Source organism: Podarcis raffonei, chromosome 6 (assembly GCF_027172205.1).
Source record: "Podarcis raffonei isolate rPodRaf1 chromosome 6, rPodRaf1.pri, whole genome shotgun sequence".
NCBI lineage: Eukaryota > Metazoa > Chordata > Lepidosauria > Squamata > Lacertidae > Podarcis > Podarcis raffonei.
The window spans coordinates 63,794,320-63,810,772 of record NC_070607.1 but is presented as its reverse complement, the minus strand read 5'-3'; the positions used below and the strand labels follow the sequence as shown (position 1 = coordinate 63,810,772).

General features: G+C 43.7%; 1 protein-coding gene across 2 annotated transcripts in view; it reads right to left on the bottom strand.

Moving 5' to 3' along the window:
* Positions 1-10,169: 10,169 nt before the first annotated feature.
* Positions 10,170-16,453, bottom strand: part of CTTNBP2NL (CTTNBP2 N-terminal like) — a 34,384-nt gene continuing 28,100 nt past the window's right edge. For both annotated transcript variants that reach the window (XM_053393495.1, XM_053393494.1), the window contains exon 5: positions 10,170-15,668. In XM_053393495.1, coding sequence (XP_053249470.1) covers positions 14,223-15,668 — 1,446 coding nt within the window. In that variant the 3' untranslated portion in view covers positions 10,170-14,222. The remainder of the gene's footprint in view (positions 15,669-16,453) is intronic.

Genomic DNA, 16,453 nt, shown 5'->3' with positions numbered 1-16,453 from the left:
GTTCAGTGGTTTAGACCACAGCGCCACCTGCATCCCTTTGCTACTACTACTACTACTAAATACTACTAGTACTACTATACTTCTCCAGCCTTTAGGTCCCCTGTTGCATCTCTTCCAATTCAGGACTGTTGCTCATTGCTGATATACTGGAGTGGTTTCAGCTAGGAGCTCTTGGTGACAAGTAGTGTTCTGTCATTTTCCTTCTAGGACTTTTCCTATAACAAGTTATTCCTCTGCATTAGTTTTTTTTTAATGCATTATTATTCTGATTCTTACGACCCCCTTCAGCAGCAGGTCACAGGGTAGTTTTTATTCAGATTATAATTCAAAATTCAGAATTGAAAACAGTTAAAACAGATTACTGTCACAGGTGGGCCCTGAGAGCAGACACCTCAGATGTTGAAGTCCAGGGTAAAGAGGCACCTCTCCATTATTCACCAAAAGCTGTACAGTGAAGAAGCCACACACACCTCTATGGGGAGGGAAGTTCACAATTTAGGGGATGCCACAGAAAATGCCCTCACCTGGGCCACACCACCGCCCCGGACTCCTGAGGGAAGCAGACCTACCAAGAGGGCTATTAAATCTAGAAGTGTCTGTAGGGAAACTGGTGTTCTTCCAGATGTTTTCCAAGGATACAGATTTTGAGCATCTTTAGGAAAAGCAAAAACAAACACAAAAGTCATTTGAATCTCACATCAGGAAGAATGCATTTACAATTTGCAGGTGGGTGGGTGGCTGGCTAGAATGGAATCTGCAAACTTCAACTTTGCCAGAAAAACAAAGTTGAGCTCCTGGAATTTCACAAGAAATTCAGGTTTCACAAGATTCATGCTCATCCACAAGCATTTAAAGCATAAGTCAATAGCTGGGACTGAGATAAGTACAGTAAACTTGATCAACAGTTTCCAAATCACCTTAATGTCACTTGAGCCAGTCTCATGAAATGACAGCATGCCAAAGTAGTAAACTGAGACTCTAGAATTATTCCTCCAATGCAATTGAACACAGGAAAGGTGGGTGGGGGGTATGGAGATGATTTTGGCTTCTTTGCACTAACCCATCACATGAAATCTTTTCATAACACCACTCAGCTAAACTAGTCAGCTGTGTTTATGGTGGACCACTTGAGTCTGCCATTGGTGGAATCATATAAACTACATTAGTAATCAAACCTATTTGGTGATGGAAACAGATACCCCACAGCCAATATAACTTAGCTATGATCTAAATTTTAAACAAGGAGATGGAATAAATCTACCAGTGATGGACAGCTTTCTTGCTCATTAATGCTGAGTGGGTCAAAATCTTGTTAAAACATGCCACATTTGGGATCTTTGCCCAATACTTGACCAGAAAATAAATAGAGAGCAAAGCAATGCATGAAAACACAAATACCATATATTATTTAATTGAATTATGCAAGATGAGCCCAGTCCTGATTCGTGGAAGATATTCAGAATAATTGTCTTAGCAAACCAGGGGAAAAACAGGAGGACACTGACTCTTGGGCTGGGCTATTGTTTACAGGTTTTTGTTGGGGAGATTGTTATTATTCTTTGTATCTTTATATTTAGATCTTATTGTGATTTATGTGGAATTTGTTAAATTTTGTTGTATACTTTTTGATGTGTTTTATATACTGACTGCTTTTGCTATGCTTGTAATTATGCACATCTTTTCATGTTGTAAGCCGCCTTGATCATGGTTTTAACTATGGAAAGGCTGAATACAAATAAGATGCCCATTACTATTACTAATCAGTACCTTATAATTATTAATTCAAGCAAAACATTTAAATCAAATTATGTATGTTCAGATCAATAATCAAAGACAAATTTCTGATTGATTAGCTGAGCTTTAAATATTATATATGTCTGTCAAATCCATAAAGTACCAGTTGTCCTTAAATGATACTAAGGCTTTTGATCAAATTCCAAAGAACAAGTTAAAAATTTGGAATAATTAAGGGGGGGGGGAAATATCCAGAAAATCACAGCAATTAGAATAATTAGGTGTCTGCTTAAACACATAGAGAAAACATGAGGGACAGACCCAGGAAGCCATAAGCCAAGTAGTTAGTTTATTTAACAGATGTTTAGCATACAGTTTCCCGATGTTTGACAGTAGACTTATTGGCCGATAATTGGATGGCAGCTTTTTGTCACCCTTTTTAAAGATTGGGATAATTATAGATTGCTGCCATGAGTTAGGTCTGATACCAGATCTATCTATCATAGTGAATAGTTCCGCTAGTATCGGAGCCCACCACTCTGGCTTGACTTTGATCAGTTCAGATGGAATAGCATCAGGGCCGGCAGCCTTTCCTGAATTCATCTGGTCAATTAAAGTTATAACTTCAGTGATGGAGACAGCGGGCCACTCATCTGCGAAAGTAAAAGTGGTATGGTCTTGACTATCAGGTGGAATACAGTCATCGAAGAAAACTGCCTTAAAATGCTCTACCCATGACAAAGATGGAATCAATGTCAGCGAATCATCCTGTGTCTGTGGGGAGTTTGCTACAACGGAAGCCATAAGTGGTCATGTAGCATTTCTAGGAATCACTAAGCAGGGCCTTTTCTTCCCCCTACTCTACATGGCTGCACTTGCCTTGTGGGTCAGCCCTCCCTGGCACCCACAAAGTCCCCTCCCACTGCTGAAATTAGGCTTGTGAGGAGGAGTCTATTGTACCCAATAGCTCACAGTGTGTGGTGCCCAAAATTGCTTCTCTAGATTGCAAATGTGCTCATGAACCCCAATAAGTTAGTGACCCCTCATTTCCTGCAGCCACCCGAGTTTCTGCCAAATTTTCCAAACCATATTTCACTTAGGCCAAATCAAAGTTATCAACATTGGCTTTGTTTGGGTTGGAGATGAGAGAGATTTTTAACACAATCTTTTAACACAATCTTTTTTCCTCCCCCCCCCGCCAGCCTTCTAGCCTCCATCTTCATCCTCCATCCTTCATCTTCCATGCGCCCCTGTGCTGCTAGCACATCAAAGCCCCATGAAGAGCAGCGCATCAACTCTTCTTGCATTTGTTCCATCTTTAACACTCACAGCTCATGATAACACTGAGGATGAGAGGTATAAAAGCCAGCTGGACATATTTTATCCTTGGCATGGCCCAATGTGATCCATATAGTGAAATTTCCAGGAAGAAGGGGGGTGGGGGAGAGAGAGAGACTTGTGTTAAATGCTGCTTCTTTCTTTTCTTCTCCGTGCCAAATATTATTCTAAAATAAAATGGTTTTAAAGCTGTCCATCCCACCCGCATCTTGTAATTAGGTTTTTCTCCATTGATTTTCTAAACAAACGCCAACCCTCTGCCCTGCTCGGTGTTTGGGGCTGGGAAAGATCTGGTTACACTTTCTCTTCAGGATGGAATTATTATGCTGACAATAGGAGAACAGTCACTGCTGATGTTGGAATTTCCCTTTGTAAGGGGGAAAGGGGGCTCTGGAGCAAAGAGATTTGTGCAAAGTGAGTCAAGAAACAACTACACATTCCAGGAGGGAAATATTCTTTGTTGATCCTAGATACATACGACGAACTGCATTACAATAAGCACAAACCAGTGAGGTTTTTTTGCATCCTTTGGGACTGTTAGGGAGGAAGGCAGGGAGCCCAGCAGTAGGGGGAACCCGAGTCATGAACAGGCAGAGCCAACTAATTCTAGTTTTGCCCCCATCCTTCTCGCTACAATAGCAGCACTGAGATTGAGGAGGAGAAAACTGACAGGCAGTGCCACTTCCTGAACTGGTTTTTAAGAAAGAAGGCAGGTAGGTTGGTTGGTTGGTGGGGCATCGTCCTTTTTGCCCAAACATTGCTTTCATTGGCCCTTAGTGAAAAGTTTTTACAAAAAGCTGTTATAGAGCTTCACCCAGGCCCATGATCAGTCTGTGATGGTGGGAGGATGGCTTTAGCTCTTTCCTCACCACCCTGTTTCCTCACAGAAATTGCCCCTTAAGTTGCTCCCGGCTTCTTGCCATTGGTGCTCCAATCCTGTTCATTCTGTGTGCAGCCTGGTATCTCTCGCTCCTGTGTGCCTGGTGAAGAAGTACACCACATCCGGCCTTATCTCAGGAGCTAGAGATAGCAGGCTGCGCACAGCAACAATTCCAATAGCCATTCTGCATTTGAGAAAGTGCTGTGTTTACCCGGCTGCCTAGGAATAGAGGTATGAAGTCGCCTCTGGCGGGATGGGCTTGCGAAAGATGAACCAGGCTTTTCAAGAGCAGCTCTGTGACGCCAGGAAGCTTGTGTGCTCATCACACAGAGGCCTAAGGAAAAAGTGCCATAACTCCCATTAGCCTGTTTGCATCTCTGCACCGATTTGGGAATGAAATAATAAGCTCTTTCTGCCAGGTGGAAAGGAGTAATAAGCATCTGCCTGAACAATGCTGCCCTCTGCTGACCAGCATACGTTCTCAGAGACATTTTCTACCCAGGGTATCTTTATAAACAGGATCTTTATCTGGGTATCTTTATAAACAGGATCTGTTAGAACTTCCTTTGAAACAGGATGCCTCTGTGGACCTCTGATCTGAGGTGATTGTGGACACGATATCCTGGCCTTCAGTGATGGAGAAACTCTAGGGCCAGGTATCTGGGGAGATTCTGTTCATGCCTTGGAGATGTGAAAGTCAATTCATGGACAACTGGCCACTACAGTGGCCACACAGATTTTTCCACCTGTTGTGGATTGGGGGAGCTCCTTGCTGGGAGACCCCTTTTTAGACAAGGGTTCCTCCTCAAAGAATTATGATAGGCTGCCGCACTTGTCTGTTTAGTGCTTGGGATGTTTCTAGGCCCTACTGCCCCACCTATTGTGCCCAGTAGGTTTTGGTCCCCCCAAAAACTCCAGAGGACACAGAACCTCACCCAAACCTTGTGAAATATCCTTATGAAATATAACTTAACCATGTGGTCTCAAGCAAACACACACAGAGAAGCTTGCAAATAAAATGAAATAAATTTAACTTTCTGCGTTATATGTTATCTGCTTAAGCAGAGTCTTGGGTTTCAGAGCAGGTACTGAGTTCCTTGCAGAAGAGAGGTTCTAAAAGGGAGCATCTTTGGACGATCAGATATTTCCAGAGACTGAGACTAGAGCCTCACTTATTTATAGGCATCTGAGCCCACCATAAGGTGTTTTCTCCAGGGGCAGAATAAGCTCCATTTCTAATGTCAGTTGTTTGAGTGGCCAGTGATAAATTGACTTAGAGGAAGATTCACCTTTTCAGTATAAGCTGGCCAGTTCCAACCATCTTAGGTATTATTTTAAAAGAGTTTGTTGGAAAACCAAAGATAGGGAGTTATAGCCAGTTAAGGCCCACTGAAACAAATGGTTCTAAGTTGTCATGCCCATTAATTTTAACTCCGAGTACACCTAACACAGGATACAACCCAGGATGTAGATCTGTTGCAGTCTTTCCAAGAGAGTGCCCTGGTGACTGGCACTCTAGGTGGCATTGTAGAGCTATCGTACATCAAAATACAGGACTTCACCACACCACCAGAAAGAGCTTTCTACTTGCGTTCCTTTGTTCATCCAATTCCTACATTCCCTAGCTATAGAACTAATGCCACAGAATGAACATGTCAACTTAGAACATGTCAATTTCTAAGGTATCAGTTTGAGGTTCATCTGTGTGTGTTTATGTAGGCACAAACACACTTTTTGACACCAGTTCCCCTTTGTCACAAGTATTAGCCATCACTTTAGTTTGTAGTCTCCCAGCTCTAAACTTTGGGAGTTATTAGCATGTTATTGATGACTGCTCCCAGGCTTTGGTACTCCTTCCCTAGAGAAGCTACACTGACTCCCTCCTTGCCATCCTCCTGCCGGCAGGTGAAGACCTTTCTACTCCAACAGGCTTTTTGGAACTGACTGCTTTTAATGAGAGACCTGGTGCTGTACTGTTTTTATCGAAATCTTGGTATGCTTGAAATAGATTTTATATATGTAAATAGATTTTATGTATGTATGTATTTTATGTATGTATGTATCAGAAATGGGAGTGCCTGATCACCTCATCTGTCTCCTGAGAAATCTCTATGTGGGACAAGAAGCTACAGTTAGAACTGGATATGGAATAATTGACTGGTTCAAAATTGGGAAAGGAGCACGGCAAGGCTGTATATTGTCTCCCTGCTTATTTAACTTATATGCAGAATTCATCATGCGAAAGGCTGGGCTGGATGAATCCCAAGCCGGAATTAAGATTGCCAGAAGAAATATCAACCACCTCAGATAAGCAGATGACACAACCTTGATGGCAGAAAGTGAGGAGGAATTAAAGAACCTTTTAAGGAGGGTGAAAGAGGAGAGCGCAAAATATGGTCTGAAGCTCAACATCAAAAAAATGAAGATCATGGCCACTGGGCCCATCACCTCCTGGCAAATAGCAGGGGAAGAAATGGAGGCAGTGAGAGATTTCACTTTCTTGGGCTCCATGATCACTGCAGATGGTGACAGCAGTCACGAAATTAAAAGATGCCTGCTCCTTGGGAGAAAGGCGATGGCAAACCTAGACAGCATCTTAAAAAGCAGAGACATCACCTTGCCAACAAAGATCTGTATAGTTAAAGCCATGGTTTTCCCAGTAGTGATGTATGGAAGTGAGAGCTGGACCATCAAGAAGGCTGATCGCCGAAGAATTGATGCTTTTGAATTATGGTGCTGGAGGAGACTCTTGAGAGTCCCATGGACTGCAAGAAGATCAAGCACATCCATTCTTAAGGAAATTAGCCCTGAGTGCTCACTGGAAGGACAGATCCTGAAGCTGAGGCTCCAATACTTTGGCCACCTCATGAGAAGAGAAGACTCCCTGGAAAAGACCCTGATGTTGGGAAAGATGGAGGGCACAAGAAGAAGGGGACGTCAGAGGACGAGATGGTCGGACAGCTACAAACATGAGTCTGACCAAACTGCGGTTGGCAGTGGAAGACAGGAGTGCCTGGCGTGCTCTGGTCCATGGGGTCACGAAGAGTCAGACACGACTAAACGACTAAACAACAACAACAACAATGTATGTATGTATGTATGTAGCTTTAATTCTATCAATGTTTAATTGTATTTTAATGATTGGTTTTTCTATGTTTTTATCTGTAAGCTACCTGGAGTCCCTTCAGGGGGCAAAAGGCAAGGTATAAATAAATATGTAACAATAATAATAATAAGTCAATTTACCCCATAGTAAGGCACCAGTAATCTCAAATACAAACCCCAGAAATGGCTAACTTAATTCTTGCTTCCGCTAGTTGCAAGTGATTGCTCTGTTACTTGCTGCCAAGGAAAAATTCTTCTCTTCTGGAGCATCCTAAAAGCTGTCAACAGCACACTCAGGTCCCAAAGGCCCCACTCATGCCCCTGCAGTAAGCATGTTGTGACTTGACTATGTGACAGCAAGGCGCTCTGAAATTTCTCCTCCCCTCTAAGTGAAGCAAGTGCCAACACTGTTATTAATTATCAACATTTGTTGAAAACCTTTATTTTGTCCCAAGGCTACCCAGATTAGTCAATTTTATTTCTGCAGTTTTTAATTCTTGTCTGTTTCTGTGTTTTAATACTATTTTATGACATACACCATGTTTTATATTCTATTTCTGTACATTACTCGGGTCTTCTCTATATGAAGAATGCTTTATACATTCTGAAATAAAATAAAACAAACATTTCAAATAGTCAACTCTTTTTGGCCACTGGCATTTGGTTAGAGGACTGAGCAGTGATCAGTTGGAATCATATACTGTGGTTGGAAGGGACCCTAAGCAAAATTTGGCCATGAGAGTGAATTGATATGGAAAGGCTGCTCTCTGGTGGTAAGCCATGAAAATGTTTCCAGAGGAAGTCTTCACCAGAAAGTTCATTATTAGCGTCATTGTTCTAGAAGTCATAGCAGGTTTCAATTAATAAACTGGCAGGAGGGTCCACTGTGGCAGAATGGGCAATGTCAACGTATTCAGGGAAAGTGCCTTTCAGCAACCAATATTTCCTTTGGCTGAAGTTTCCAACAGGCAGGTCTGCAGAGCAAGGAACATTCTGTAAGTCTGGTTTAAAGGTTGTAATTTTCACGAAATCATGAGTCACAAATGCTACAGACTGCCAAATACTAGGCCAGTCAGTTTCCTAATCCCTCTAAGAACTTCCTATGACCTAGAGCCACAAGACCCACAGCCTCCAACATTATTTCACCCTCTGCACTCCCCACAAGTTTCTACTCCCTCCTCGATCCAATGCTAACTCCTCAGCTGTCTCTCTAGCACCCTCCAGATCTGGGCAGATTGAGCTTCTTTCCTTGACTCCCAAGGATCCTGTTCCACTCTCATCTTGTAGACTGTATGCTTAGCACCCCTTTCCATAGGAGCCAACTTCTAGGGACCAAGGTCCCTTCAGCCTCCCCACTAAAATATTTAAGGGGGCTGCTGCCCCAGTTGATGGGCATTGGCATTCAAACAGTGTGTGCATGCCATGTCTTGTGATTATGCATGGTGGGGTTTAACTGTCCCCCCCCATATTTTATTCAAGTTGTCACCCCTGCACCCTTTCCACTAACCTGCTCTCTTCTTCCTCCAACTCAAGCATAAAGAGGACAGGCTAAGCCTCTGTCATACTCCTGGTACAGGTACACAGGCAAAGTCTTCACCTGTTCAGGGACAAGATGTGGCTCACGACCTGGGCCTGGATACAGAACATAGCAACAAGGATGAGGAGATGCAGCTGGACCAAAACTCACCACCGCTGGTCATTGACCATGCTAGGTAGGGGTGATAGGGGTTGGGCTCTAACAATGTATTGCGTGGCGAGTTCCCGCCCGCCACCAGAATAAATAAACACACGAGACACCATAATTAAGGTTAATTGGGCGAATTAGGCCACAACTTTATTGAATTCAGGAATGAGAGGCATTGGCTTAGGCATTGGTCCTAACGACTATCCGGCTCCAGCCCATTTGCTGGAGAAACGGGGAAGGGTTAACACTATATCGGGGGAGTCTCCCGCCGAGGCACGTCGACTAGGAGCTCCCCCGGGTCACCGCTCTGGGGCGTGCCTTTGGCCCACACCTCCATAGGCTTCGGACAGGGCCACGCCCCCCCGGAGTCCTTTAAGGGACCACCCTTCGCTCACTGGGGGGAGGTGATGGCGTTCCTCCCCCCCACATCCTCTTAACCCCTTCTTACCAATGCCTACCGCCAATTGCCAAAAAAGTTGTGACGAGTTGCTACGAGGTAGGCGAAAAACCAAAAGGCCATAAATTGCCAATTGGGAAAAATTCCTACCATGCCCCTTGTGGCGACAGACCGAAGTCCATAGCAAAGTCAGAGACCTGCCTAAAGCCCAACTAAAGGGAGGGAGGGTGGGAAAAACGTGGGGGCTAGCCGGCAAGAGAGGGCGAGCCCCCTCAGTGCCGGCCCTAAATAGGGCAGGCCACGCCCCCCAAGCCAGCCGATTGGCTGGCTGGGCGGCGGGGGCGGCCGGGATTCCCCTGTTCTCGCGGGGGCTGAAGCCAGCCCCCGCTCATGTGGGGTGGGCGTGAAGCCCGCAACCCCACCTCCTGGGCAGGCCGGAAGTGGCTTTGTTTGTGGGTACCAGACTTTCTAACTCCTGGACCCAGCAAGTGTTAAAACATAAGCCAGGCTAGTTTCCTGATGTGGTAACCACTTGGGATGATGGACCATTCAGAAGCACAAAGGAAAGGTATTGGGCCATTAAGAAAGCAAAGGAGAGGGGACTCTGGCACAGCAAATGGGTGAGGGCCTTCCTCCATCTCTCAGCTAAAAGGACAAAACCTGAGTTTTAGAACAGAGTTTGCTGTGATGTGACCTAGAGGGAAAAGCTGCAGGTTGGAAAGGCAGAGAGCGAGCCATGGCTGATTTCTGCTTGAATCCAAAGCTGCGGCTATGTGAAAAGCAAGACCCCTTTTGGGTGTCAATGCTGTGAACCCTTCTATCATAGGCCCCAGTTGTATATATGTGTAATAAATAATATATCCCAAAGACAACCACAGTCTCTGCTGTGCCTCATTGCTAAAACCCATTGCTTCTTTGCTTGTTTGGGGAGCTGTAACCTAATTCCTCCAGTGCAGTCAGGCAACTTGTATTTTAGTAAACTTGCGTTTCAACCTGCAAATTTTCTAGCTGCTCAGAATGTGCAATGAATATTTTGAGTGTGTTTATGTCAATTCTATGCCTATGCAGTCTGTATTCATCATAATCAACTTCACTGAATGTCCATGGGTTCTAGTGTTATGAGAGAAGGAAAATAACTTTTCTCTAACCACTTTGTCTATAGAAGTTGAAAAACTTCAATCCAGTTACTGCTTCCTCGCCATTTCTTTAAACTAAAAAGTCCCAAATGCTGTAATCTTTCTCCCATATGTTGGTAGCTCTATAGGGGGGGAAAGGACCTACTGAGGTGGAAATTCTACTGAATTAAGAAAAATACCAGTCACCTGGAGAAATAACATTCAAGAGATAAGCCTAAATCCAAGCGTGCCTTTCAATCCCCTCATTTTAATAGTTGCAAGAATATATGTCTGCCAGAGACAACAGAGAAGCATGCATTATTCACAACACAAGGTGGCATAAGAGAATCATTTTTGAACACTCCTGGACTGGAAAATTATGGCTCTCAGAGCTGCAGACAAGTTGCTGCACAAATCAAGACTCTGCTCTAACAATGAAGAGAGTAACTGCAGTAGGAAGTAACCTCTGCTAATTTTATCTTCCCAACAACCCTCTGATGTAAGTTTGGACGAGTTACATATTCTCAGCCAGTTATCCAGTGAGTTTCAAGACCAAATAGGGATTTGAACACAGGTTCTCCAAGTCTGACACTCTAACCACATCACCCCATGGTCATAGTGCAAGAAGTCTAAGAAAGAGTCAGAAGACTGGAATTTTCCTAGTCATAAATATATTTTTAACTTGTCCCATCCTCCAGTAAAAAAGAATTAGTTTAAAGTCTCAGACTCTGACTTCTGGGACAGTGCAGACACTGTTTTCTTCTTAGTGTAGGGAAAGAAAACTTTGGACAAAACTCCCCCTCCCCCTTTCTCTTGAGTAATTGTTTGTGAAGAAAAAAATTCCTGTATGTGAGCTGCAAGAGACAAAACAAAATAAAGCAGCAGCATAGAGATGCTCTGTCGGCAATCGTCTCTTTGCTTCTATTCCCGTAGTTTCAAAGCAGGTTGCAGAGTTGCTCTAAGGCTCCTAGGAGCCATAGCTCTAGAAAATGGGCTGGGTTAAGTAGATTGCCATAGGTGAGATTAATACCTTCACAGATTTGAGCGCTGGATGGTAGAAAGTGGTGGGTGGAACCTTAACAGGCTTTTGATGTTGTACGGATTGTTTTGCAACATTCCAGACCAGGGAGAGGACTTTGCCTTATGCAAAGTCTGACTCCACCCCCAGAAGTGGAAAAAGAATCAGGTTATATGCAGAAGTGTGATCAAATAGGTGGAAATGAGCTGACCAAGTGCCCATATCCTCTGCCAAGTGCTGGCACCTAAGCACAAAAAGTTCTGTACAGAAATTTGTGTCCATGGTTGCAATCTCAGATGTACCAAAGTTGCAGATAATCTTTAAGGTATGCACCTAATGCACCCTCTTACAAATGCATACATATTTCCCAAGGGTGCTGGCTCACTGCTGCATGATGCAAGACTGAGGAATCAGAAGGTGCAGCGGAAATGAAGAGGTGTGGTTCCCTAACCAAAAGCTGGCTGGAGAGGTGCCATCACATCATAATGTTATGTTGCATGGCAATGGTTGGCATGGATGTTGGTATAGAAGAACTCTGAAGAGTAAAGACTAAATTGCCCAGAAGCTAAGGGCAAAGGTGATGTCAAATACTGGCAGCATTCCTACCAAGTAGTAGGGAGTTTCTTATTTTTGTTTTAAAAGCTTTGCCCCTGCTATTGCCAGCTACTGGAAACATTTGCACATTTTTATATATGTGTTTCAGACATACTACAGCTAACAAAATGCCTACAAATTGCTAGCAAATGCTTCATGGCTATCCAGTTAAAAACATTTCATGATACAAGCAGCCCAACCTACTTCTCAAACATGTTCTTGCACAATATTCACATAATAAAAATATAACCCTTTGTTGATAGTGTGAACGTTTGAGGTGTTTAATGCTGCCAGTTATAAAAATGGTAAAAAGACTGTGCTTCATACATTTGACTTTACAAATATACCAGTGTTAATGATAATACTAGATTATGCAGTTTTGACTTCATTAAAATATATTATCATCATTATTATCCAGGAACTTCTCCAGCGATACAGGATTCTGAGAAGAATAAACATGTTGTTTTTTTCCTGCATACACTCAGGTCTATATAAAACCTACAATACTAACACTAGATGTCTTACTGGATTAGCTGGGAACATTTTAATAGTTGTGTTTAGCTTAATCTCTGAAGACAGACTACTGGCAAAAATATAAATCTCCTCTTGCCTTCTCCCTTCCCACCATCCACTGTAGACTACAATACTCTGTGCATTTTCCTAATAATATTATTATCTATAAATCTCTATCATATCAAGATACAAGTTAGTCTAATCCCAAGGAAAGATTTTAGGGGTTGCTACAATACCCTTATAGTTCATGATTCATAGAGATACCAATAAGAAACCATTCACCCGGTATGCAGCTGCACAGACCATATTCAGAAACTTGCACTGCACAAATGAACTGTTTGTGTGCTTTCCTAGTTGTCTATAAGACATTCTGGAGTACTGTTAGTGTAGGGGCAGCCAACTGAAATTACGGTACTCTGATCAAAATTTAAGAGGTATATAGTCAAGTGGTATGGCCTCCTAGTCTCAGAAATATCAGTCACTTTGCTAAAATACTTCAATATAGCTTAGAAATAAAGTTTAGAGTAGGAGATAGTGGAGTCTTGAAGCAGCATCAAGACCTTGTGTCCGGTGCAGGAGAAGACAACCTCCCCACCAGGGAGGGACCTTTGCAGAGGTCCAGATGTCAGTGTGACCAGAGCAGCTGGTGGGCAGAGTAAGAACTGCAAGTCACCAGCACCACACAATGTTTCTGGCTCCCTGAGGATCTTGAGAGAAAAAGAAATAGTTTGTGTTTGTGTAGATGATGGAGAAATTTCCTTTTCTCCTTGCAGCACACACAACTTTTGAAAATGCTATACTCTTCCCAGGGAGGGATGACTTTTGCAAGCTTCATTAATTTCCATGGGTTTACTTTGAGAAAAACTTAGCTGGATACAACCCAACGTTATTGCTTTGAATCATCTAGCACGGATCCCTATCTTTCCAGTGCTAAAACACACATAGAACTGACTAACCACTTCTCATTTCAAGTAATGTTAAGATCATTATCACAGAAGATTCTGCTCTCAGAGGTTCTACATACAGAACAGCAAAATATGTGAAAAATATTTTTAAAAAACTAGTGGAACACTTCCAGATTTAATCTCACCTATTTTCTCTCTCTACATATAAAAAGAAATGAGTACTTGACTGGGGGAAAATGGCACCCTGATTGCTTAAAGCCCCCCTCCCCTTTTATTTTATGTTTACATGGTCACATAGAAAAAGCTCAGGATGTACAAAGCTCCCTATTAAGGCCAAATGTGCCTGACAATGCAGCGACATTAACTGACTTGATTCCTAAGAGGGAAACAATTGGCCGGCCTCTGGAACATTTCATTTCTGCTGATAACAGAACTACTGGAAAGGATTAAGGACAGTGGTTATTTCAACATTCATGATTCCGAGAGGAATCTGTGCTTGCTTCAATTGGACAATCACTTCTGGTTTTGTAGAGAAACACATGCATGGCTGCAGTGCAGCTTAAGCTCAGGCACTTCTTAGGAAATGTCTGCCTGGAATGGAAGTTTGCATGGAGTGTATTTTGCTGCATAATTTAAAAGCAACTGCTTCATTGTCATAGTCCACTGGTCAGCTCCCAGCACAGGAAATCAACTGCTTCTCTGTTCGTTCGATGTGCCTACTGCCGTTAAGACACCTTGAAGATCTAGTGTTTAAAGGTTTGTACACAAGTTGTGTTATTTTCTATATACTATAAATCAAAAGGAAAAGTACACTAAACATGCTATACAAATAGATCTTGTTACTAGCCAAATAATAAATAACATAAAGTGGATAAGACAGTGTAGCAGCTGTTTCAGCTCCAGGAATGGCAAACACTTGGAATGCAACACTTTTGGAAGCTAGCTACTGGTTGGCAATAAGGTCTCAATTTCTTTCCCATTGGCTACAACAGGATTGCTTGAACAGCTACTTGCCAAGTCCATAGGAGAACCCAGAGAAGATGCCTGAGAGGAGGTTTTAGTTGGTGGAGTGGGACTGGCTGGAGAAGGAGTCAGTCCAGGTTTCTTGGGAGGAATTGGTGGAGGGTTCCCTCTTTCTCCTCTGGGTATGGTTGGTGATTTAATTCCAGGTGACAGTGGACTCAATGGGCCAGAGACCTTGCCTGGGCCACACTCACTTTTGGGGCTCAGGGGAGTGGCCAGGCTTCGGTAGTCTGTGCCAAAGGGGGAGCTGTTGGGAGAAACTGGCTTGATGGGACCCTGCTGGCTGGTGAACCTGGAGAGAACCTGAGTGACTGTATTACGGGCAATCTGCTTTGCGGCAGAATTATCCACCAGGGTGGGTGACAGATCCCTAGATGGAGGGCTTTGGAGACCGCTTGGCTGGTGATCTTGATCAGATTGGGATTGGAATTTGTGACGTGCCGCATGGAAGCGCTGGTTGATCCCCACTTGGTATGAAGATTGGTAGCTGGGGCTGCTGACTGATGCTCCAACCAAACGTTTAGTCATCACTGGGGAGGAACATGGGGAGGATGTCAGAGATGAAGAAGCTGTGTTGCTTGGAGAAAAGAATATCCCACTGGAAGGGATTGGTGGGGTTGAAGGTGAAAGGGAAACTGTTCTCACTGGGGAGCTGCTAATTTCTGTGGCCCTCTCAGCTGCTGGTCCAATCGGCTCATCCTTGGGCAGAGCTGGCTCCATACTTGCTTGTACATGAGCATCACAGTGCCCATTTGCCTTGGTATAAGAGTGGGAAACAGTGGCAGAGATAGGCGATAATATAGGTGCCCGTCGAATAGTACTTCCCTGGCTGAGGCTCTCTGTCCAGGGGCTTTCTGTCTGGCAAGTGACTGACCTACTTGAACCCTCTGTGGCAGTTGCTGTGGATACCTTTGAGACCTTTAGTGGCGTGTGCTCTGCTTTGCCTCTCCCAGCTTTATATGAGGCCTCTAATTCTTTTAGAGTTGTCTTCAGATTCTCTACTTCTTCCTTCAGGGCCTTGGTGCGATTCTCTTCCCGATCCAGCTTGGCTCTCAGCTGCTCCCGTTCAGTGTCAAACTCGGACAGCTGCTTCTCCACTCGCGCCTCCATTTGCAAGCCTCTCTTCTTCTGGGCTGCTAGCTCTCCCTCCAAGTGGCTTACTTTGCTTCTTTCCTCAGCTAGCTTCAGCCTCAGCTCCCCAAGCTTCTGTCCTTCCTCTGCGGCTTTGGCTGTGGCTTTCTTGCACTCCAACACAAGCATGGCAGAAAGCTGCTGCTGGCGGTCATGCTCCTCCTCCAACTGGTCCAATAGCTTCTTCTGCTCTTTCTCAAACTTCTTCGCCTGCGACTTCTCAAATTCCAGCTATAGAAAGAAAGGTAAAGAAGCTCAGAGGGGGGAAGTAAATAAAAAATAGTTTTGTGCACACTCCGTACACACAAAGATTCTCAAAGGCAGTCATATCAGTTAGTGAGTGGATGGATATAAGGATCACTGTAGATATAAATTAAGTTTCATGAGCAGTCTGCACTCGCAGCTCAATGTGTGCACAGAAAATGACCAGATTAAGGAGTACAAACATCAACCATAAGGTGTAAAGTCAACATAATGTAGATTAGGGGTGGGGACCTTTTGTTCCACCCCCCCACCAACTGATAGCCACATTCCCTCAGGCATAATCATGGCAAGGGTCTCATACCTATGGTGTGCAAGTGTGGAGCAAAAAAAAAATGTGGTTACCCACATGTTATCTCCCATCCATTCCCCAACCCTTACACACACCAGTTCCATTGTGCATCTACTATTTGCCTTGTGTGGGTGAGGAAACTAGTGGCATGGCAATGGACGAAAGTCCCAGTGCTAAACTGCAGGCATGTGGTTCACACTGCAGCCCCATTTTGAGTCTCCCTGCTGCGACTTGCAATTTGCATTGGAAATAAACCTCTTCTTAGAAACATGATTTCCTTTTATGCTCAAATGTTATTACATCTCTTGCTTCTGCAGGCCACTTTCACACACTGGACAAAAATCTCACTCTAGTAAGTCTAGTCTCTCCCTGGCAGTAGAGAATGAAGCTCTCAAATACACAAATACCAATGCTAGCCATCAGTTTCCCCACCCATACAAGGCATGTTTTCTGTGCTAAGCAG